We start from the raw sequence: 25,677 nt of genomic DNA on the forward strand, positions 1-25,677 counted from the left end.
TTTCCTTGAATTTGAATTTATGGATTCAAGGTTATGATTCATGTTTCTGGATGATTTCTAGGTGTTTAGAAGTCATTTAGAGTAATTAGAATCAATGGAAAGTGTTAGGATACTTTAGAATAACTCAAATAGGCTAAACGACGAAAAACTAGTGAAAAATGCCGATCCGGGCGCGTCCCTGGCACGCCGCGCCAGGCCCCAACTTACTGGGGCTTGTATTGGGCGCGCTGCCCCAGCCTATTGGCGCTATGGGGGTGCGACACGCCTTGCCCTCCCCAGGTACGTCTAACGAGTTTTTCAACTCATTTCCAGATCCTAAATCATTTTGATCTGATTCTTTTCCCAAATTTCACCTTAGATTCATGTACCCAAATCATATACACAAAATCTAATTCAAACAACTCCAGGAAACAACACTTAATCATCAAGAAACTCCTTACTCACCACTCATGTTCAAGAACGAAATAAATTCAAGAACAACTATCAAAACATCAATTTCCCAATCCTTTAGAACGAAAATACGCTAAATTAAACATGCTTGGCGCGTGGGTGAACTAACCCAACACTATGTGATCTCACATACCTTGTAGGGATCACCCCCCGACGAATTCCATAGGCCAAACTTCGACGATCATGAGCGTTCTTGTTGCTTCTTCTCCTTTCTCCTTAGCCCTAGCGTGAAATCTCCAAATTCTAAAACTGACTAAAATATGATTTGACCCATATTAAACTCCTAAAAACGGATTAAAATAATAGGGCAATGAGAAGACTGAAATACCCCTTAAAATTTTGGATTGGATAATTCCTTAATCCAACAGCCCAACTTCCTAAGGGCATAACTCACTCATCCGAACTCAGAATCGCACAAACTTGGCGGCGTTCGAAGGATCATTCCAAGAGCTTTCCAACCATATCTGGAACTACACCTAAATCATCCTGAGCTAGGAGTTATGGTCATTTGAAGTTGACCAATCACTTTAACTTGCTTAAAATTTTCCAGATTTCCTTATACTTTCCAAAAATGACTATTTCCAGATTTTAAACTTCTTTCTAGTTCTTCCTAGTTGCGAGATGTTACACATCCACAAAGGAGATGAGCAATCCACTATATAAACATGAAAGTACAAAAGAAATAACCTCAACCAATTCACTTGGAATACAAGGACGTTCACACAAGTGATAACATGTTCTTGTGTCCCATAAATTCTCCCCCTAACCAAAACTCTCGAAACTCTTAGGACTACATTGTAAATATTGATTATGTTAGAAGGAATTGTTGCCTTGGCGATGCCCCTCTGATTGACAGACAAGAAAAGACTATTTTAGATTAATCTCTCACATGCCCACCAGCATGTATTTGAACAGTTTCCTAAACAGTACAACAAGTGAGATTCATTTCAAAATACTCTGTCACTCCATTGGTCAGTTTCTCAATCTTCCTACGCATCCTTTCGTGCAGCATTTCTTCCTAGATCTGGAAATTAGAACAATAAGTTACTTGCAATTGAGTTTTGCATATCTTATGAGTTTAATAATACTCCCTCTATTTTAGTCAAAGTATTTCATTTTGTTCTCATAGATTCAAGTATGCTTCTATATAGATTAATTATTATTTTTATGATTTGACATGATAGATATAAAAAGATGATGCTCTTCTTTTAATTTTTGTTCCAACATAAGCTGGATGAATCATTTATAAACGAATTATTCAAAAAAAGAATCCTTTCGATTAATAAGACAAACATTGGGATAAAATATATAATTGAATCATACTTGCAAATAGAATAGCATGGATAAGTTGAAATAATACTGAAAACTTTCTCGAAGACAAAATATAGAAATGTTAATTAGTTTACGAAATGACAAATCAGGTTCTGATCCCTCATTTTGACATGTCAAGACATCCAAAGTAAGCATGTGGCACAATATTATCAGTTCACATAATTATAAAAGTAATACTATAACTAGAGTTCATGTGTCATTCGGTGACACAGAAGACTTTTAGAAAGATCACTGTCATGTTCATCCATATGTAATTGAACAGTTTTGTAACCATTAAAAAGGCGTCTCAATAAAATTAGTGACCCAAAAACAATTATAATAAGAGGTTCTTAAATATCATATATCATCATATCATATCATCATATATTACTATAAATGGGAACAAAAGAAGTTAAAAGTTGAATTACGATTTTACCCCTACTATAAATTAAAATGTTATAAAAGCATTTAATTATTTAATTTAAATGTTAAATTGTATCATTTTAATAAAAATCTGAATGACTTTTGCATTCCCTTAGATTAATTTCTAATTAAAATATATAATTTAATACTAATATTTATCATCTATAATCTATATGTATATTTAATTTAATTATCATTATCATAGTATATCATCATAATATATATTAGCTAATTACTAATTACTAGAGGTGGAAAGCCTCCAAGTTAAAAAGTTGAATTGAAAAAATATCCATATAAAGTTAAATGACACTTTTATCCTTCAATCAAAATTTACTCCAACATTTTTTTGGATAAAGATGTAAATGTGCATTCAAATAAAGATTAAAAAAAAATTACATTAGGAGAAAGAAGTTTTACTGCTCCATACCATTGAAGAATTTGAAAAGACTTGCAACAAATTCAACATAAATTATATGCTACATCCATTTAAAAGGTGATTATTTTTTTAAGTAAAAAAAACGTAGTCTAACTGCTTACATTCATAATTTTGAAAACCCAAAAGTTTCTTCTTATTAAAATCACTTTGAAAATTGTAATCTCTCAATTTATAATATCAGTTTGAAAATTAATTACACCCCTCTACATTCTATTAAATCTCTACACCCCCCTTTATATCTTATGTTGTCACTGCTAAAAAGGAACATGTTACTCTTCCAAAAATTGAGAGAACTACTCCTCCAAGACTACACAATTTTAAAATGCAAAAAGGCCAACAGAAAATTGAAAAAGGTTAACTTTCCTACTTCTTCTAGTGTTTATTTAAATTTGGCTTACTATTACTTCTTAAATTTTACAGTGCTTGATATATATATTTTTTCCCTTTCTAGACAATTCTATATCGTTTCTTGAATAAATGTTGTTTTTTGCCAAGCTCATACTGTAGAAATGTTATGACAATTACATTAATTTTATTGCTAAATTTATATGAATCTTTTATGTTCTTTTTCTTTGTTTCCCTCATTTAGTTCATAGAGATGATCCATATTGTACTTGAAGTTTTAATTAATTATTGTAGCTATTTTATATTTCAATTTTATAAATATGGCTGAGTTTGTTTGGCCATAACATGATTTTACTAATAAAAAGCACAATATTGTGTTTCAGTATAAACGTACTTTTATTTAATATTGACTTCTTTGATATAACAGTTTGGTAACCAAACTTTGGTTGAGTATAAAGCCTTTTCTTATTCTTTTGAATGCACTAATTTTGCAGTGCAACGAGCCTGAGAATTTAGCATCACGATATGTGCAAACTTTGCACTATAGAGAAGATGAAAACAAGTTTTTTTTCCTTCTTTGTAGCACAACTCTTAACTAAAGTTGATCACTTATTCTGTTTTGCAAATTACCTATTTCGGAAACCTTTTGGCTAAAAGAAAAAGTGTTACAAATTTGATGTCTTTGAAGTAGAAAAAATTATGCGAGTAAAGGTTCAATCTATTTTTTTGACATGAGTCGAGAAAGAGAACTGCCATCGAGCCTTTAAATTGTTATGACATTGCATAGCTTCAATCAAGATGCATGAGTATTGACATACTAAAATATTTTGATTTTTCTATTCAAATATATGTTTTGTTGTGGTTTGCAATTTTCTATTTCTCTTTTAAACAGTGACATTCCTTATGGATTGAATCCCACAATAAGTATATTTATATTTATTGATATTATAGATTAATGTATCAAATATATGAAATAAATATGCTATACGAATGGATGAACCAAAATTATACATCACATTTTTATTGGCTTGTGGTATATGTACACATCATGCTTAATTGTCTAATAAAATTTAGTTATGATATTTGACAAACTCAAACTATATTTACAATCATGTTCAGGCCGGTATGTTTCAAATGGAATTTTGTGTAACTTATTATTTACCAATATTACTGTTGCTTATATTACTTTAAAAAATGTGTATCGATGCATGGGATATACGTGCAGAGCACGTGTTCAGAAACTAGTATAAACATATGCACAAAAATATTAATTAATTTTGAATTTCCTTTTTTTTTGTTCTTGTATACTATTTATTTTTAGTGCATACTCTTAAAAGGCATTAAGCGTATAAATTTATGTAATCATATTATTGTTTATAAGAGTAAGATTAGTTCTATTTAATAAGAGGTTAGACATTTGTTTGTAGTACATCACATTGGATGTTGATGGTAAAATTTTATTTATTAATATGAATATTTGAGTTGTTTGATTAAAAATTCTAAAATATTCTTGAGAAAAAGTATTTAGTTGCATTGTTCTTTCTTTTTTTCGTTTAATTTTTTTTATAATGTTCAACATTGTTTCAAGTGAAACTAAAATCATTATATATATACTTGGTAATCCTCAATATGCTAGTTGTATTCTTGTATCTGATAGCAGAGGTTTCAAGATACAGTGTGAGTGAGTTTGTCAGTTTATGAATCTCTATAGGCATAATACATAAACGTGTCATTTAGCTTGGCCTCAGTTTTGGGTTGCATTGCAGCGACAAAATTCTGCAGTCATATTTCATGCTTAGATGCCTCGCAACATGCTATAAGTGTTTGCTTGTAATGATTTGACATGATAGATTTAGAAAGAAAATGGTCTACTTCTAATTTTGGGAAAAGGTAGAAGTACCTCCCTAGACTATGACTAAAATTCCAGAGACGCACCTTAACTAAACTAAGGTCATATTACCACTAAACTCATTTTTTTTGTAATTTTGTACACCTTTTTGGCTTACATGGCATCCAAATATCTCTCACGCGCCTCAACTGCGTAGAGTCACGGGATGTGCCACATAAGCCAAAAGGTGTACAATATTATATATAAAATGAGTTCAGAGGTAATAACCTTAGTTTAGTTAAGGTGTGTCTCTGAGATTAGGGGTACTTGTGCCTTCTCCCTCTAATTTTTGTTCAAACATAAACTGCATGAATCATTTATAAAAATATATTTTTAGAAAATCTTTTCAATCAACAAACATATATTGGGGGGAAATAAATACAATTGAACAAACATTGTAAATAAGAAAAAAAACAGAAATAATTGGACTATCCTTGCAAATTGAATAGGATGGAGAAGTTGAAAGAATACTGAAAACTTTGTCAAAGGCAAATGATAGAGATGCTAGTTGACGAAATGACAGTCCCTTCTGATCTCTCCATTTCGACCTGTGAGGACATCCAAGGTACCCATATGGATCATTGCTGCTGCAAACTTCCTTGACCAAATTGAACCAAATCTAGCATTGTAGTTCACCAATTTAGCTGTTGTCGGGTTTGCCATCAATGCCTGATCCGAAATCATAAGTCCCTTTTGACTCTTTAAAGCCAAGTAATATCTGTTATCCAACCTGTTTGGTGTCAGGGCATCAAGTTTCGCGGGATTAGCAGCTCCCGTCCCATTTGTAAGTGCTTCTGGTGGACAAATGGACTTCAAGAAGTCCGCGTATTCAGGATCAATTGGAAGATTTTGTTGATTGTTTTGTGGGTACAAACGGCTAGCAAAAACACCGCAATGTGCAATGCCAATGGAATGCGCGCCAGAGAGAGTCACCATTTCATCAACAGACATACCTTTACTTGCAAAATTCTTGATGAGTTCCGAGGCATTGACGAAGAGAAGGAAGATTAGTCAATGTTTCAGAGTCAATAGAAACACGACCATCACGACGTCCTGCTTGGACATCATAGTATATTCTCCCAACTTTGTAGGAACTGTCCCGAGCAGCAAAGGCAACGATGTCTGCACACGAGACAGTTCCAGGGCAAGCAGCCTCAAGTGCAGCTTTTGCAGCATCAATCACCTCAAAACCTCTTAAACTGTTCTTGTTGGGAATACCTTCCTTCTCGGAGTTTGGTCCATCCAATAACACGGATGCATCACACCCCTAATTAAAGAACATGACATGTTAAACCGTTATAAGATAATGTTATCATCAAATTAATAAAAATATAAGCATGAAATTCATACGTACCCTGACAAAGCAATCGTGAAAATGTAACCTAATAAGTCCAGCAGCAATGCCTGGATTACGAGACACGGCTCTGTTTACAACATTTTGAACAATGTGTTCAGCATAGGGACAAGTATATCTATAGTAACCTACTTTAATCGATGGCCAATATGGTGTTCGATAGGCAAGAATGGACGATGAAAATGATAAAATGAGACAGGCAAAAAGTGCAAGAGCTGAAAGATTGATGCCTTTGGAATCCATTCTTAATTTTGAGACTCAAAAGACACTATGGTTTTTTCTTAGTAATTGATGATATAACTTTAGGAACATATTGAAGTATTTATAGTTTGAGAAATTCTTGAAGGAACAAAAACATTTTTAAAAAAAAAACATGATTGTTTGTATAATACCAAGTCTATAGTTGATGTATTCTTGAGCTTGTCTGACCTTTGAAGAACTCAACAACTACTACATTATGGCATCCATGAATAGGTTGACACTCTTTTTCCTTAATTTTTACTATTTTCTCTAGAAATAGAAAAAAAAAAGTAACAAAAATAGTAAAAAAGATTAACAATTTGAGTGGTGTGAAGTGTGAACTATTCTATTTCATTGGGAATCACTTGTGCTATGATTAAACTTATGTGACATAGTTTGAATTAATACAGAGTTACGTTAAAGAAAAGAAATGAATATTTTTTAACCTTGTGATCTTAAATAGGTTATAGTATTTGTGTGCCTATAAAAGTTTTGGAATTTATCGTCTTATACATCCTTTAATATTTCTGCATGAGTTATGAAAGCTTCTCATTAAGACTCCTCTTCCTACTTTGTTAAAAGGTAAAACAAATCCCACTTGGAGATTGAATTAGCTTGTTTATTTCATTAGTTGGTTGCCAATATCTTTGTGCATGGCCCATATGTCATATGTCAACTCATTATGATAGATTTCTTAATTTGCAAATACTTGTTTGACTTTCCTCTTTCATCTTGTTAGTACATACATATTGAAATTTTGTGACTTTGTCTACAATTGAATCCATTCCTACTGTATAACAAGAAGTTGCGAAATCAGAAATTTCGTTAAGGATTCCAAGATTCATTATAAATGTATGAAAAATAATTGTTTACCTATATACTTCATATAATTTTTTATATTCATAGTATAAAAAATGTCTGGCTGGCTACCCTAAGCTATGTGGCTACGCTACTGATAACAAGACAAGTAGTGCGAATTAGTAGAAGTTATCTTTGATTCTTCCCTTTTTTAGTCTACAATCAAGACTTTAGTTCCGGTGGTTTGCTTTGCTAGCTGTCGGGGTGCAACATTTGAAATGTGACAAGTCAATACTCCCAAATAAAAAGGGAATTTAACGCTACACTGCACATGCAATGACATAAGATGTCATTAGGGGTGTCAAAAATGAACCCAAACATAGGTAATCCGCCCATAATTTTAAGGATTGGGCTCAAGATAATTTAAATTGGGTTCAATCTCAACTCATTCAAGCCTAATCCATTTTAAGAAAATCCTCAATTGAGCCCAATTCAATCTTCAATTTCAACCCGTTTTAAAACTCTTTACTAAGATATGATCCTATATTAAAGGTATGAATTATTATTTATTTAACATCTTTTAGGATTTATCTATCCATTTGTTACTTTTTTTAAAAAAATAATCTTGAGCTGAAATTCAAATTGTGATTATAAAAGTTAAATATCACTATGTTAAAATTATTAAGATTACGGGTCAAATTGGACGGGTCAAGACTCAACTCGTTTTTTAGCCCATTTGAACCCAACCCATTTGAGCCCAAAGTAATTAAACTTGAGCGGGTCAAGACCCAACTTGATTTCTATTTCAACCCATTTTAATATCTTCAATTTCACTCCAATCCGCCCATTTGACACCCCCTAGATGCCATATAGGCAAGGCTCATGAGGAACCCCTAGAATTTGTATGCAAAATGAGCTTACGTAAGTATATATCAATCAATCGAGCCATCAAGTTTGAGAATAAAAGTGGTCGATAAATCACTAATCAAAGAAGGAGAGACCATAATATATAATAATATATATTTATATGATATTAAATTATCTCATTAAAAATAAAATAGAACTTTTGAAATTAAATCATTTTTAAATATAAAAAGAAATCATTATTTTGTGATAAAAGTTCCCAAAATGGTGAAAGTGAGAAAATTACTGTCAACAATCATGACAGTCCAAGAATTTCAACCACAAAAGCTAAAAAAAAAAAAAAAACGTTCCGTGCATGTCCTTTGTTTGTTAAAAGGGAAAAGGCCAAGAGAAATAGAATATTTTTGACTCACTAGCTGAAGTAGTCCTAAAAATATCTTTATCCTTAAAATTTGCCTCTTTATTATAGGAAATAGAACAAATATGGCTTTCATTTGGATTTTCTCTCATATATGCCTAATTTTCTCACTTTTAAAAAAAAATGTGCTAAAAGTGTGGATTTGAACCCAAAAAAATTCAAGATCCCAATCCTAAGAGTGAAAATCCTGAATCCGTCACTGTAGGTATATAATTAAATTATAGAAAGTAGAGCATATACAAACTTTATCCGTATTTTCAACTATTTTCAAATGGTAATCTTTTTGATGATCCAAAACATCCACAAATTAAAATACAAGATACATGATTTGATAGCAAAACTTACTATCAACATTACAAGAAAACCAAACAAGACAATTATTTCAACTCTCATTAAGATCACATTCTAGCTTTAGTCATAAAAGAAAAGTTGCATAATAAATCACAATCATATGGTATAAATTTTCAGCCCATTAATTAAGCTATATCATCATCATGCTGGAGCAACAGTTTCTGCGGGCTTTTCTTCTGCGGGCTTTGGTTCGGGCTCAGCTGGTGTTTCTACGGGCTTTTCTTCCACGGACTTTGTTTCGGGTTCTGGTGTTGGTGCTTCCCAAAACGAAGTCTTCTTTCCGGTCTTTGAAACAGTCTGGAAAACAGCTTCTGGTTCCACATTTCCATTTACTGTCACTTTTTGCTCCTTTATATCGATGTCAAATGATTCAACACCTACAATATATTCATACAGAAGCTTCGAGTCAAATTAGTATTCTTTCTGTTTCAATTTATGCAACACTCACAGGCTAATGTATTATTGTATGAATTCAACTGAACTCAATAATAATTTTATCTAAATCTTGTATTTGTATTAAGATAGAAATCCAGGAACTCCAAAGGACTAGAATCTAAAATCGATAAATTAAACCTCTGAATTCAATCTGTTTTAAAAAGAATAATGACGCATCTCAATTTAATTACAATATTCACATTCTACCCTTTATGACATGATTTTATAGACATTAATTAATATATATATCTGACATGTTACAGATGTCAACAAACTTCGTGTCAAGCTAAATAAGTTCACATAAAATGAAACGGATAAAAAAAAAGTGCAATTATATACTAAAATTCACCTTCCATTTTGCCCAAAACTCTGTTGACAGCTCCAACACAGCCTTGGCATGACATACCAACCTTGAGAACAACTGTCTGCTTATATCATTTAGAAGAAAAAAAAGTTGATTAACTAATTCTGAAGTTTAATTTCTATGCACAGATAATGCTATTTCGCGTAAATTTATATATGATACTCTAAATTTCCTTTTTTATGCGAGACAGGAGATGTAACTATCTAAGCTCTTTCAATTTATCCCGTCTTTAGATAAGTGTTTGCGGTTAAGATGACTACTATGTTTTGTATATACTAAGAGGTTGATAAATGGAATCGATAACCTAAAATTCTGATAAATTACATGTTACTATAACATGTTAAAACACATTAAAAGTATAATTAAACAATGGGATAAATAGTAACACTTTTAGTCCCTCAATTGTTAGTAATTTTGATTGTCTTTCTGATATATATTTGTAACACACGCATTTTATCTTTTATTTAATTTAAAATAAGTTGATTTAATCCTTTTATGTGGGAATTAAGTATATAATATTTGTGCTATTTTTGCAGATATAAAGTAACAACACAATCTTATTATTATACATGAGTAATTAAGTAGTGAAATGGTGAAATAATTATGAATATTCACTAGTAAAGGAACTAAAAGTGCACATTTCAGCTAATTAAAGATTAAATATACTTAATAACATATCACAATGATCAAAATTAAAATTTTGTAATAACTAAGGGATCAAAAATACAATTAGCACTTAAACAATGGTTAGTATATACTGAGTTAAAATCATTAATAAAATTAGGTGAATATGACAATGTAAGGTCATGACCTTTCAAAATATTTATCAATCTGCCCCTATTAAATAAATACTAACAATATAAATTGAATTCCCTCACTCAATTAATAGTTATTATCACATAGTCAACGTCATCTTTGTTCTTGATTTCAATCTTCTTTTAAAAAAAAACTAAAATAATAACTATTAAGTGATCATCTGAGTAATCAATTCGAAGTTTAGTGCAGAAAATAAATTCTTTTAACTAATCAAAGATTGTTTTCATACAATCCAATAGATCAACAAGAAAAACATTCACCAAGAACCTAGAATTGATCAATTTTGTGCTCCAAAGAGAGAAGATTAATTTTCTTTGTATTAATTCACATCATCTTAATTAATTAATTATTTGAAATCAAGAACCAAAATTTCCACTTAAAGTGGGGGGGAAACCTAATTCTGATTTGGATTATTTAGCCAAAATTCATCAACCCCTTTAGAAAATCCAAAGACTATTATATGACTTATAAATAATTTATATTAGAAAAAAAATATTGAAGGGTTAAAGAAAGAGGTACCTGAGACATGATGAAATGTAGAGAGGAAAATGTGAAAGCTTTTGCTTTGGTGAGAAGAAATTATGTAAATGTGGACTTTTGAGATGATGGGAGAATTAGCTGTATGTGACTCTCTATTTATAGAACAAGAATAAAAGAAAAAGGACAAAAGAATACTATTCTTTCTGTTTCAATTTATTTGATCGTGTTTGACTAGACACAAAAAAAATATATGGTCCAAAACAATTTTTAGGTATTTATGTATCCGTAAATTATTTCATTAATAATAAAAGAAATTAAAGTTAAACTATTATAGATCGAGTATTTGTTGTTGATGAAAGTGTCAAATATATTGTGGAACTAATCCAAATGTCCGTAAGCTGATTCGGACACCACGATTAACAAAAATTCTTTTATCCTTGATAATTCTTAGTGTGTTTATTTCATTTTATCCTTGATAATTCTTTCTTATAATATGACATGACTTGTGTTTAAAATCTAAGACTTAAAAGTGTTATGCACATCTTATCATAGTATACAAAATAAAAAATTACACCATTCAGTTTCGTGTTTAATTAAATTAGGACATATAAAATAAAATGAAATTTAAAATATATTTTTCAAAATATATCTTCAAAATAAAGTAAAACAAAATGATTGAAGTATATCTTCAAAATCTATTTTTCACGTTGGGCTAGTCATAAACCTGTGAACCAATCACGATCGAACTTTTAATATATTAGGGTTAGTATATAGTTTAGTGAAAATTTTATAATTGATATATATATGATATAAGTAATAATATTTTAAAAGTAGATTTAAAATTTGTAATATTGTCCCTTAAATATATATGTGGGGTGATTTTTCCTATAGTTTAGGGGGTCGGATTTAGGGGGATTTTAGGAGGGATTGGACCGGCTCACTATCATTCCTAGTGGGCCGGTTCTTAGGGCGACGGGTTAGGTAATTCGAGGGCTTTTAAATTTATATTAAAATATTTAACGGTAAAATAATAGTAGATGAAAAAGCTTAAACAATTTCTCTTATCAGAGACGGAGTTAAGTGGGGGTTTGTGGATTCGGACGAACCCAATAGCTTTTCCTTAGACCCTATATTTGTATTAGAAAATCAAATCAATATACATGTATATTAACTTGTAAAATCGCTAACAAAATTGATTGATGACTCAATGGTAAGGAAGGGGTCGTGAAAATGCTTTCCACACTAGTGTTATGGGTTTGAACCCCACTATATCAACAAAAGTTCTCTTTTCTTAAAAAAGAAATCATGTTTTATAATATTTTTTTCTTCTATCCTAAAATTTAGAACTCCCAAATTTGTAATCCTGGTTCGCCAATTACCTTATAACTTTTCTTAATTAAATAAGAATCTTCCTACCTTGTTTGTGTAAAACTATTGAGTATTATTTTATACAAGAAACGGATAATATAAATAAGAGAATATATTGTTTCAAGAATCTATGGAGTAATAATGTTGAAAATGTTCTAAAAAAAATGAAAATTTGTAGATGTGATTGGCACTAAATGAGTAGTAGCTATTGGTTAGCTTGTTGGGTTGAACAAACTTTTATTTGAGTACCAAAAATATTATTATGTTCTTACGTAACGTAAAAGCATGCCTAGCTTCTTTTTTTTCTTTTTTTTTTCAACTGTCTTTTTAAAACATAAATCTATGAGTGAACGTTTAATATTTGGTTCAATATTTTTTGGTAATCAATGTTTAAAAGTAGTTATTGAATGTTTTTTTTTTTTTGGTAAATCAAACTTTGGTATGATAATTCAACTATTACGTATTAAAGGAAAAGATAATTTGACAAAATATGTTCATAATTTTTCTAATATTTGACTTAGATTTTTGAAAAATCATGCAAAGAGGTCAATTGTCCACTCCAAATACTAATATGATGAATATATCATCATAGGTCAATAAAAATATTCAAATCACTCGTTAATGTTACGCATATATATGTATAACCTAGCACACGCATTACGATTTGTGTGCTGGAGAAATTTATATATGGTTAATGTTGTTGACTGCAATGGACTTGATAAAATTTAAAAAAATTATATCGACTCACAATTATTTGATGCAAGACTCATATTTAATTATTTATACCGTTGAAGTAAGTCTTGGTGGTTGGTGCAATTGGTTGTAAGACCAATTTTCCGTTAAACCATCGAACATAAAAAAATTAATTACTCGATTAATTTAAATTTATATTATATGAGGCTCATAGGAGAAAAATTATTTTAACAATTCTCTTTATTTTCATGGCTTAAATTCAAAATTTCTGATTAAAAGTGAGATCTCATTCAGGAGCAGGAGCAGATCTATATGATTATATGAGGCTCGTTGTAGGAGGAAAAATTATCTAGGAGATTATTTTTTTTTCATTTTCATGACTCGAATTTAAGATATCTAGAGTGGAGCTCTCATTTAGGGGGAGAATCTATAGGATAAAGTATTAATTCACATGAACTCAATAACTTTTCTCCAAAATTTTATATTTATATTTAAAAAATAACTAATATATACTAATATTTAGCTCAAAACCACTGCATTAGTCAAGTTATAAATAGGTGTATACTCCCCCATCTTAAATAGTTTAGTTTCTAGTTCTCATTTAATTTTACCCTTATTTAGAATGTTTATGAGAGTTTTTAAAGTACGATTCAAAAATCTTACATTATTTTCTTAAATTTTGTATTTGATTAAACACCACATGTAATTAAAATGAATAAAGTATTAATTAACTTAAAATAATTATAAAAATACATAAATTTTAAATTTCAAATTCATATCATCTCGATTAATTACGTACATCCCACCATACCTCTTGATGATATTATAAGGTCATATATTCATCCAAAAGTATTTGCTTTTCATTTGTTGGAAGTCACCAACTGTTAAAAGATTCGATTGGGCGGTGTATTTGGTATATTATTGGTTGGACCAAACTTTTATTATTATTATCACTCCAAAAAAGAGTACAATTTTCATCCACTTTTTGTTCATTTTGTAGTACACACTTTGTGTTGTAGTACCATATCTATTTAGCATGCAGTACAAAGTTACAGCCACGTCCAAACACACAAAAAAGACGTACTTAATACGTAAACGTGTTATTCAATTTTGAATACGCACAAATAAATATATGTGTTATACATGATATAATATCTATCATATATAGTAGAGCAATTTTCACATATAGCAAACACAAAATTCATATTTGTATGTTATAGCAAAGTTTGCATAATTGTTCTCCATAGCAAACATATATAGGTATAATTCGTTATACATATACAAAAAAAACAGTTGTATAATCTGCTTTGGTATACATATACAAAAAGATCAATTGTATAAAGTGAGAGAGGCGAGTGAGCGAGCGAGATCTGGGAGAGTGGCGAGCGAGATCTGGGAGAGGGGAGAGAGGGGAACGAAAATATATGTATATATACAATTTTCTCTCGTTTTATACAAACACAAACGCATTTTATACAATTTGCGTTTTTTGTATAAAGTGGGAGAGGCGAGTGAGAGAGCGAAATCTAGGAGAGTGGCGAGCGAGATCTGAGAGAGGGGAGCGAAAATATATGTATATATACAATTTTCTCTCGCTTTATACAAACACAAACACACTTTATACACTTGCGTTTGTATAAAAAACAAGAGAGGCGAGGGAGAGAACGAGAGTGGCGAGCAAGATTCACCAGGAGAGAGGTGAAATAGCAACAGTTTGCTATGAGGTACAATTAAATCAAACTATATATATTTATAGCAATTAATTTGAATTAATAGTTTGCTATTATATACAATTTTCCCTATATAGTATAATGTAATTCAATTTGAGTGTATCTTATATATACAATGGCGTAGCGTAATGGATGATCAGTCGAACACCCTTTATTGAAAAAGTATAGTTTGTATATAGAAAATTATATAAAGTAGGGGTGTACATGGATCAGGTTGGTTAGGAATTTTCAAACACCAAACCAAACCATTTGTGTCGGATTTTTAAATCTATAAACCAAATTAATTAAACTCAAATTTTTCAACTTTTGGGTTTTCGGGCTTTTTCGATGAAGTATTCATACAACATATAATTAATTTGTGCTTCAAATAATTCTTTGGTCCTATTGAAATACAACTATCTAAAGATGTTTCTTAAGAAAATAACACAAAATATTATATGGGTGATGACACTAAAATATTCAACAAAAAAATAATCGCATAAAACAAATATTGCAAATAAATAAGTCATAATGATGATGATCATAATTTTAATCAAGAAGGGTCTAAAATATCCTTAAACTATTGGAATTGGTACAAAAATACTCGTCGTTAGCCTATTGGCCACAAAATTCCCTTGAAGGTTAACCTTTGTGGCCCTTTTATGCCTTTATCACAAACGACACTACTAATTAATTAATTAGCCTTCTCATTTAATACATGACACGATCTGATTCTTTAGAAAAATTAATCAATTAAAATTAATTTAACCCAATCTAAACTCGGATCCACCCAAAAAAAAATCCGACCCTACTAAAAATCCAATTATTCTAAAAGAGGGAAAACCCATTAACCTAAAACATTTCCCCGGATATGTAAATCCTGAGCTAGATTGTAAACTCAAAGCCCAAAAGTTTCACAGGCCCAAATGGGCAATTTCATCCAGGCCCATTTACATAAAAACGGATAGTTGTCCTATTGGATTACCTACAAATCATGTTGGATCTTCATATTTAAAAAAATAAAATCATTACTTACAAATCATATCGGATTGTCATGATTTTAGAGCTACAAATTTAAAAAAAATAAAGGGGAATAATACACTTCAAAAGTTTGACATATATAAGTTATTAACTATAGTCATACTATTTTAACCTACTTATCATGTTGGATTAATCACAAATCAAGTCAGTTCATCATGATTCCATAGATACAAGTAACAAAAAGGAAGAGAGAGAAAAAAATACATTTTAAAAATTATGAAATATAAATCATGACAAATTGATATGACTTTATACTAAAATTTACCCAATTTCGTTGAATTACTCACAAATTATGTCAGATAATCAGGATTTTAAATATACAAGTCATAAAGAAGAGGGAAACAAATATATTTAGGAATTATGACAAGCAAGTCATGGGCAAATCTATAATTCAAAACAAATCAATAAAAGTCATGTTTTTCAATTTTAGATTTTTTTCTGAGTAAAGTCTTTATATAAACACATAATTAAGTGGTGCTTCAAATATTTCTTTTGTCATAGCAAAATATAACTACCTAATATGTTTTTTTTTCAATTATAAAAATAACACAAAATATGTAATGAGTATGACGATAAAATATTCAATTTTTTTTTGTATAAAACAAATATTGCATATTAGTAAGTCATAATTAAAATGATCATAATAAATCCTACTAAAATAAATCTAATAAGTATTAATTACATGAATTAAAGAGAAGAATAAAATCACATTACATATTTTAATTGTCTAAACTTATGTAGAACTAATTAAAAAATAATAATAATAATAATAATATTTCTATATATAATAATATATATGTATTCATTCATGATGTTGGATTGACTTAATAATTTGATTTTGATTTAAGCATTATGAGTTACTAGCAAATGCTATAATTTTATTGGACCCACCCTACCTCAAGCACAATTAATCCACTCAAGCACAATGAAATTTGTAAAATTAAAAGAAATATCAATCGACAATCGCACATGAAAATAATAATTCAGGGATATCAATATCAGACACCGAATCAACAAGGAAAAAAAACACTTTATTTGGCATGCTTTTAATCCACTCAATCACAATGAAATTTGTAAAATTAAAAGAAATATCAATCGACAATCGCACATGAAAAAAATAATTCAGGGATATCAATATCAGACACCGAATCAACAAGGAAAAAAAATACTTTTGTTTGGCATGCTTATGTGGTGTGTCCATGCTTAAATTGAGTGACCTGTGGCCAGATCAGAAATTATATTTTGCCAAATTCGTAGGGCATCGACTTTAAATCTATAGGACAATTGTGGGAGAAACACGTTTTTTAAGTTGTTAATTGGTGGACAGATTTGACACATACCAAATATATATTTACCAGTTTAAGTTATATATGGTATAAATAATTATTTTCATCACCAAAAGAGTTGGTTGAAGTAGAGGAGATCTAAAATTTAAAGTTTTGAGTTCCTACAACGACTTTAAATTAATATATGATAATGATTGATTTCATATAATCAAATATTTAAAGACAGACCTGTAGGTTCCTATAATGACTTCAAATTGATATGCGATAACAATTGAGATGATATATGGTATTTAATATTTGAGCAAAAATTGTTGAATTTTGTGAATCCGCATGCAACATGTTGGATCAACCTAAGGTTGAAGTATTTTAAGGTAAAGTAGTTAAGGAAAAAAAACTATAAAAACGAAAAATATAATTTTATAAATAAATATTAAATTTGAATTTCACAATAAACTTGTATATAAAGAAAAAGAAACAACTTGATGAAAATGCTATGATAAAACTACAAAATCTCTTGAAAGTTTTTTAGCAAAAAAAAGTATAATGTGTTTTATTAAAATTTGATTTTAGACATCAGTTGGACAAATTTTAGGGGCATTTCATGAATTTTCGATTTGTCAAATTAGAAAAAATGGTATCCTACCATTGCACATGAAAATAATTCTTAATAGATATTTAGGTATCAAGATGCATTTTATTTTAAATCCGATCAGATTTAATAACATAAAATCTATCTCTTGTATTATCTATAAATATTGATTCATTCACATATAGTAATTTATCCAATAAAAAAATATCAATAGACAATCGCACATAAAAATTGAAAACAACTATTGATGGATACTTAGGTGTCAATGTCTTGTCTAGTTATGCTTGACTTGAGCTCTCTTGTTTCTCAAAATTAGAGAAGCTCAATGTGTGTACATTAATCAATACCCAATGTTTAGATATTTTGTTGGGTATTTTTAATTAATAAATGTTCACAAGAAGAAGAAATTTAAAAATCAAAACCATATCCTAGACCATCATAAACTAGTTCACAAATTAATGCCTAGAATCTAGAAGGAAAAAAAAAGATATCAATGTGTTATGTGCATGTTTAAATTGAGTGAGAAATACAAATATGAGTTATGGTGAAATGATTGAAATTCCTCTACCTTTAATTAGAGGTTTCAAGTTTGAGTCGATATATGGAAAAAGTCATGTTGGGATTGATGCCTCTAAAATAGATGTTGCAATGCTAAATTTAGATTTAGTCTAACTCCAATACAAATATCGAATATCGAATAAAAAAAAAGAAATAATTGGATGCTCCCAAATTTGTAGGGCAGCCATGGGGCACATGTGTTTTTAAGTTGTTTATTGGTGGACAAAATTGACGTACGATAAATATATATTCATGAGTTAAAGTTATATATCGTTCAAAAAGAATATCGCATTACCAAAATGGGTTGGTTGAAACATATGTGGAACTAGAATTTAAAGTTTTGGATTTATATAACAATTTTAAATTAATATACAATAATAATAATTAAGTTTATAGTTAAATATTTATAAATGCTTAATATTTGAATAAAAATTATAAGATTTTCATGAACTCGCACTCAATATGATGAATCTGCCTAGAGTTGAATGATGAAGCAAATAAAGGAAATGTTTTTGGTCTCAAAAATTTTAGGGGCCCTAATTTTTTCTAGTAAGGGACTCGTAGGTTAATTTTAAGAAAAAAAGATATTGAGTATTTTAAGGTAGAAGAATTAAAACAATATAAAAAGGAAATATAATTTTGTAGTTGAATATTGAGCTTGAATATCACAATAAACTTGTATATATATAAAAAGAAATAATTTGATGAAAATATTATAATAAAACTACAGAATCTATTGATTTTTTATATTTTTGCAAAAAACTTTTAAAGCATTTTATTAAAATTTAATTTTTAAACATCAATTCTGTTAAACCGCCTTAATTAATCATCAAAACTTTCCAATCAATATATATAAAGCTGGATAATAAAATAGTGATGTGGCACCTCTCATTGATCAGCATTGTCATTTATCTTTTTTCTGGTTTATTTGGATTTCTTTTCTTATATTTTTTTCTTATTTCTTCTATCAATATGAATGTGCAGGTGGTTAGGCGAAAATTTACTATCAAATTAAGAGTCTCATGAAGGCTCACTATCAGTTACACGCATTGTATTACCATTCATTGCCATTTAATAAGATATTATATATTATGACTCATCAATACTGTTATCCGTTATACATTGCTTTAGCATTATATATTTTTTCATAGCCTAGGGGATATAGCAACATAATCTTTTAGCCTTCTAGAGCATGAAACACAACTTACATTGATTGCTAAGTCTTGAAGGAAATCTCTCTGGAAGCGATTTTATACGAGTTTTGAAATTTGCCTTCCAGAATACTCTTTAACTATTTGTGTGGCTATAGTTTCGTTAAAGGTAAAAAAAAATTACTCTATAAAATTAAATTGTTTTCAATTATAGAAAGATACACATTGTTTGAGACCAAACAAAAAGGAAAGTGTGTCACATAAATTATGATATATTTTTTCTCTTCTTGAAAAAGTATTAGCAATAATCACTTGCAAATTGTGGTGATACTGATTTGTAAGTATATTTAAAAACGTGAGTGAATTGTGATGACTCAAATTTTACATCTCCAGTTTATGTATTACAATCACTATCATTATCAAAAATAATTTTAGAGGACTCTTATATTGATAAGATTCTTGAGAACAAGTAAGATATACATGCATCATATATGAAGTTGAAGGTTTTACAATTGAATAAAAAATTCAATGATTAATCATTTATTTATTATAAAAAAAAAATCAATATTAAGAAGAAAATTATATTTAAGAACAAATGTTACTTTCTCCAATTCAAAATAAGTTATTGAGGCAATGCATAGTTTACATAGTTTCTCAATTTTTTTAAGTTCTTACATGATTTGTCAAATATTAAAAGAAACTATTTTTACAAGTTTAATAAGATTTTTAAAGGCCGCGCAAAGCGCAGACAAGTTCCCTAGTTAAATATCTATAAGCAAACTTTACCTACCTTAAAGTCGGAGCCTCGTAACTTAAATAGTGATCCATGAATAATACCATAAATCACAAATGGGCCATCTTATTAAATTATTATTTAATTTTTATATATCGATGAATTTATAAAAAAAATTATACTGTATTTAATAGAATTTAATCGATTGTAACAAATAATAAAATAGCAACATTCTTTTTTTCAAAAGTTAACAACACATGCATGTTTAAGGATAAATGCTAATTCACAATTAACTTTTAAATCCCTTAACATTTAATAAAACCCAAAATAAGTTCCATAAGGGGGATCCGGCTCCTCTCCATTTCCATTCCCTTCATTTTTCCCAAGTTCTTGCTTGGATGTGAGACACATGGCATAGATAAAAATTAATGGCTAAAATTTAATAGATTAAAATAATATTCTAATTATGATTTAGATAACTAATATTTCATAAGAAAAATAATAATATCATAATCATAAGTCATAACAATATAATATCTTGTCCATAAACATAAGATAATACTAGTAAAAAAAAGAAATAATATATTTATGAATAAGATATAATATTGTTATATTTATGGACAAGATATTATAGTGTTCAATTTAGATTTAGTTAAACTCTAATAAAGATATAGAATATCGAATAAAAAAAGAAAGAAGAAATAATTGAGTGCTGCCAAATTTGTAGGGTATCAACTTTAAATTTGTAGGGAGGCCATGGGGCACATGCTTTTTAAGTTGTTTATTGATGGGCAAAATAGCCGTCCTATATATTCATGAGTTTAAATTATATATCGTTCAAAAAGAATATTGCATTATCAAAATGAGTTGATTGAAACATATGTGGAACTAGAATTTAAAGTTTTGAATTTCTATAATAATTTTAAATTAATGTACGATAATAATTAAGTTTATAACTAAATATTTATAGATAATTAAAGTTTTCTATTAATACACTTGTACGTTTATTTTATTTTATTTTTAAAAAGATATTGAGTATTTTAAGGTAGAAGAGTTTTTTAAAAAAATTTATTAAAAAAGGAAATATAATTTTTTAGACGAATATAGAACTTGAAATTAGGCTGGCCATTTGATATTTCGGTTCGGTTTTGTTTTTTTTGGTTTTCGGTTCTTGTACAACGTGTACCGAACACCGAACCAAAATAATTCGGTTCGATTCGATTTTTATTATTCCAGTTCAATTTATGTTATTTCGATTCGGTTTTGTTAGTTCGGTGGCGCCTGGCTGTGTGGAAAGTGGAAAGGTCGGCTGACGGCTGGTCGCTGCTGTGCTGCGTGCTGCTGCCTGCTGGTCGACGCCAGTCGCTGCTGTGCTGCGGCTGCCTGCTGGTCAACTGGCGGCTGCTGCGTGCTACTGATGGTCGACGCCGGTCGCCAGAACTCAAAAGTGGGAACGGTCGCCGGAACTCGGAAGTGGGAACGTCGGTCACTTTTGGCCTTTGGGAAGTTTACTGTAAAGTGGAAAGTTAACAAAAGTTTGAAAAGACCTACTTTTGCTTTTAATTTTAAATTATAATATTTATTATTTAATATTAATAATTAATATAATATAATATAATATATTTTGGTATATCGAAATACCGAATAACACAAAAATTACATACCGAAAACTGAACCAAAATATCAAAAAATACAAAAACATATACCGAATACCAAACCGAAATATCAAAATGATTCAATTCGGTTCGGTTTTTCGATGTTTATGCTGCAAAATTATTTTAAAGCATTTTATATATTTTGTTTTAAGCATCAATTTTACCTACCTTAAATTTGGAACCTCGTAACTTAAATAGTGGTCCATGCCTAATAATTGCTCCAACATAAATCACAAATGGGTCATCCTATTAAATTATTTAAATTTTATATACCGACAAATTTATAATTTTTCTATATTTAATAATTTAATCGATGTAACAACAACAAAATACTCCTTCCGTCCCTATTTACTTGTCAAATATTTCCTAATTTGATTTCTCTGTGTACTTATCATTTTTGACAAATCAAGGAAGGACAATGTTTTTTTTTCCAATTATATCCTCAATTTATTAACATTATGTTAATATATTTGAAAAATGCAGTAAGTAAATATGTTTGAGACCCTATCAATTAATAAGGGTAAAATGATAAACTCGCTATATCAATAATTATTTTTTAATAGGCGTGTTAGGTCCAAATTTGACAAATAAATAGGGTCGGAGGGAGTAGCAATATTCTTTTTTTCAGAAATTTCCAATCACATGCATGTTTAGAATAAATGCTTATTCATAATTAAACTTTTAGAATCCTTAACATTTAATAAAACCCAAAATAAGTTCCATAAAGGGAGCTGATAACATTGTATGATTAATGAAATCACTTCAACTTAATTAAGTGGAAAAAAGATAATTCCCCCAACACTATATTACTCTAGGATTATCATTATAACAATAACAACAAATCCATTGAAATTTCACTAATGGGGTCTAGAAAGAATAGAGTGTACACAGACCTCGTGTTGAGATAAAAAAAAATATTTTCATAGACCCTTGCCGTGCAACAATTTCAGGTACAAAGAAGAAGAAAATAATGACAAAACATAACAACCAATAGAGTACTTTAAGATTATCATGCAACCTTTAATATTTTCATCTATCAAAAGGAAGTGAACTATTCTTATTTCTTACACAACCTTGCCTAATATAGACCAAATGAAGCACATACCCATGTGAAATATCAAAACATAAAACCAATTTCTCCATGTTGAACCATAGTAGTAGCAATCACAAATGAATGTGGTGGAATCCATCACCTTGATTAGATTAGTTTTCGAATTCGAGTCCTGAAAATGAAGAAATTTCTATCACAAAACACTTCTCTTTTAAATGGATCCTATACAATGTGAATCTGAATTAATCGAAACTGTGAGTTTCAGATACTAGAATGTAATACAACAAACGATAAACCATAATGGTGGTCATGTTACTAGCTAAAAAACTTCAAATGCCCCTTCTCCTCCTAACCACCACCGGAAGGCCGCCTCTCACGGTTGCCGTCAACCCCGGATCAAACCGAGGCTCACCGCCGACCGCCATGGCCCGAATTTCGAAGTGTTGCAACATAGAAGCCACTACACACTTCATTTCCATTAGTGCCAATTCCTTACCTAAACAAACCCTAATTCCACCTTGAAAAACAGGATATTTAAAAGGACTTTGTTGACAAAATATACCATTTTTTAACCAACGTTCTGGCTTAAACTCCATATAATCTTTACCCCAAATATTTTCCATTCTCCCCATTGCATACACATGATATGTCACCCTATCATTTTTACCAACAAATGTACCATCTACAAAAACATCATTTTCACTAGCAAATTTTGAATCAAATTGCACTGGTGGATATAGTCTCATACTCTCATGAATCACAGCATTCAAATAATGCATTTGATTCATTTCTTCAAACTTCAAAAACCCTTCATCATTTTTCTCCATGACACGACTCGTTTCTTCACGAATTCTCAATTCAACGTCAGGATGACTCGTTAACAACCAAAATACACTTGTTAGACCCGAGGCCACCGTGTCACGCCCTGCTAATATGAAACTTATCACAATGTCTCTTAAATAAACATCATTATCAACCATAGTCATAAATCTTGATAAAAGATCTTGATGATTTGAATAACCTAATTTCCTTTTTTGCCTTATGACTTCATTTGCAAGTACATTAATATCCTCAATGGCCCCTTTTAATTTTTTTTCTGTTCCAATGTCAAACAATCTCTTGATCTTCCATATCAATGGTGATGCTACCATTGCCCTCTCTGCTGACAATTTTGTAGCCAAATCGAACGAATACGCGAAATGTGAAAGAGGAAGGGATAGTTCAAGACAACAAGGGTCTAAACCAAAAGAGAATTTACATATGTTATCAAAAGAAAATCTTCTAAAAACATCTTGTAAATCCAAACTTTTAAAATCATGTTGTGATGATGATACAACAACATGTGAGGATAAAAGTGGTATAAGCCTAAAATTGATCTCATTTTTCACATTGTTAAATGCATAAGATCTAATAGACATACTACCAAGTTCAAGACTAGACATTTTCCTTTGAAACATCCATAAATCACCATCAACATTAAAAATACCATCACCTAAAAGATCACCAAGAATCATTGAAAAAGGCTTCCCTTTAGGGTAATTCAAGAAGTTGGTTTTGAGCATGTACTCCACATTTCTTGGATTGGCTGTGATTATGTTGTCAAGAGCATGTATTCGTATCGTTTGTGATGGCGAATTACGGAGAAGATGAGCATACCAATCACCAAGATTTGTAAATTCTTTTCTCCAACTAGATGTAAGGTAACAATGGCAAATGTCACAAGTGCACCATGACCAAAACTTGTGTCTTAACAACAAGACTAAAACAGAGAAAACAGAGAAGCCAATGGCAAAAGTGAAGAGAAAATAGCCAATAGACAATTGCAAATATTGCAACAAAGTGTATACTTGAGACTCCATTGAAGAAAAATGAGTATAACACAAAAGCAAATATGAATTTGGAGTGGTGGGCTAAGTGCATTGCATTTTCTTATATAAATAATGCTCTCTCTCTCCAACAATAATTGTTCACTATTGTCTATTGACTTGACACAGAAATTAAGAAGCAGTAAATGATAAGGCTAATTTTACCAAATCACTCTTATTAAATATAAGTCATCTAAACATTGAAAATTGAATTGTATTTAATAACAAGAGTAAAATAAACACGACATGGTAAATTATTAATTGATTTTATAAATTGGACAAATATTATTGAATATCCCGAAATAAAATAGTGAACAAGTAAAGGTGGACGAAAAAAAAGAGTAACAATTTTTTTGGTTTGGGGGGGTGGGGGTTGGGGGGCTACAGCACATGAAAGATGAGGTGTTTGGTAATCCCTATAAGGCCATCACTTTCATATACTTTTTTCCTATATGGTACAAATTTAACTTAAATATTACGGTATGATTTTGGGAAAATGCATAGATTCTCCTTTTTAAACTTGTTTCGAAAAGTTAGCTACACGCTTAAATTATTATGACGATCTATTACACACCTTTACTATTTAAAAGTGAATTTTTTTTACCCCCTAAAATTGATATGGCAAAATAATTTAAAAATAAAATAAAAATAGGTGCGTCAAATTTATTAAAGTAGAAAAAAAATCAAAATTCAATTAGACCTCACCCTACTCTTCGCATCTCTTCTTCTTCACAACCCACCCTCTTCTTCTTCTTCTCCTTCAACCCCACCCTCTTGATGAAGCACATTTTTCTCATCTTTCTTTTAAGCAAAAATCTCTTTTCCCTCCTTCTGCCACTTCTTCTCAGCTTGCTTAGCAAATTACTTATCATCAATCTAAGTTTTGCGGGATTTGATTTGTGTTTGTTAACAAAAAATTTCTTAATGTCATCGTCGGGATAAAATTTTGGGGGTTTCTTAGTCGTTACAGCTATAACAGACCTTTTTTGAGAGAAACGGAAGAAT

At 29.9% G+C, this 25,677-nt stretch overlaps 2 protein-coding genes and 1 pseudogene across 2 annotated transcripts; all 3 read right to left on the bottom strand.

Annotated features, from left to right (window-relative positions):
* Positions 1 to 5,293: 5,293 nt before the first annotated feature.
* LOC102588098 (peroxidase 5-like) lies at positions 5,294 to 6,450 on the bottom strand (annotated as a pseudogene).
* Positions 6,451 to 8,779: 2,329 nt separating this feature from the next.
* On the bottom strand, positions 8,780 to 11,095 carry LOC102597804 (copper transport protein ATX1-like). Its single transcript, XM_006361385.2, has 3 exons — positions 11,013 to 11,095; positions 9,663 to 9,738; positions 8,780 to 9,255 (listed from the first exon to the last, which is right to left on the bottom strand). The coding sequence occupies exons 1-3, from the start codon at positions 11,019 to 11,021 to the stop codon at positions 9,020 to 9,022; spliced, it is 321 nt and encodes a 106-aa protein (XP_006361447.1). The 5' UTR covers positions 11,022 to 11,095; the 3' UTR covers positions 8,780 to 9,019.
* An 11,623-nt stretch (positions 11,096 to 22,718) lies between these two features.
* On the bottom strand, positions 22,719 to 24,697 carry LOC102598113 (cytochrome P450 94C1-like). Its single transcript, XM_006361386.2, has one exon. The coding sequence runs from the start codon at positions 24,664 to 24,666 to the stop codon at positions 23,137 to 23,139; it is 1,530 nt and encodes a 509-aa protein (XP_006361448.1). The 5' UTR covers positions 24,667 to 24,697; the 3' UTR covers positions 22,719 to 23,136.
* Between the last annotated feature and the right edge of the window lie 980 nt (positions 24,698 to 25,677).

Source organism: Solanum tuberosum, unplaced genomic scaffold (genome assembly GCF_000226075.1).
Source record: "Solanum tuberosum cultivar DM 1-3 516 R44 unplaced genomic scaffold, SolTub_3.0 scf00354, whole genome shotgun sequence".
Taxonomy (NCBI): Eukaryota; Viridiplantae; Streptophyta; class Magnoliopsida; order Solanales; family Solanaceae; genus Solanum; species Solanum tuberosum.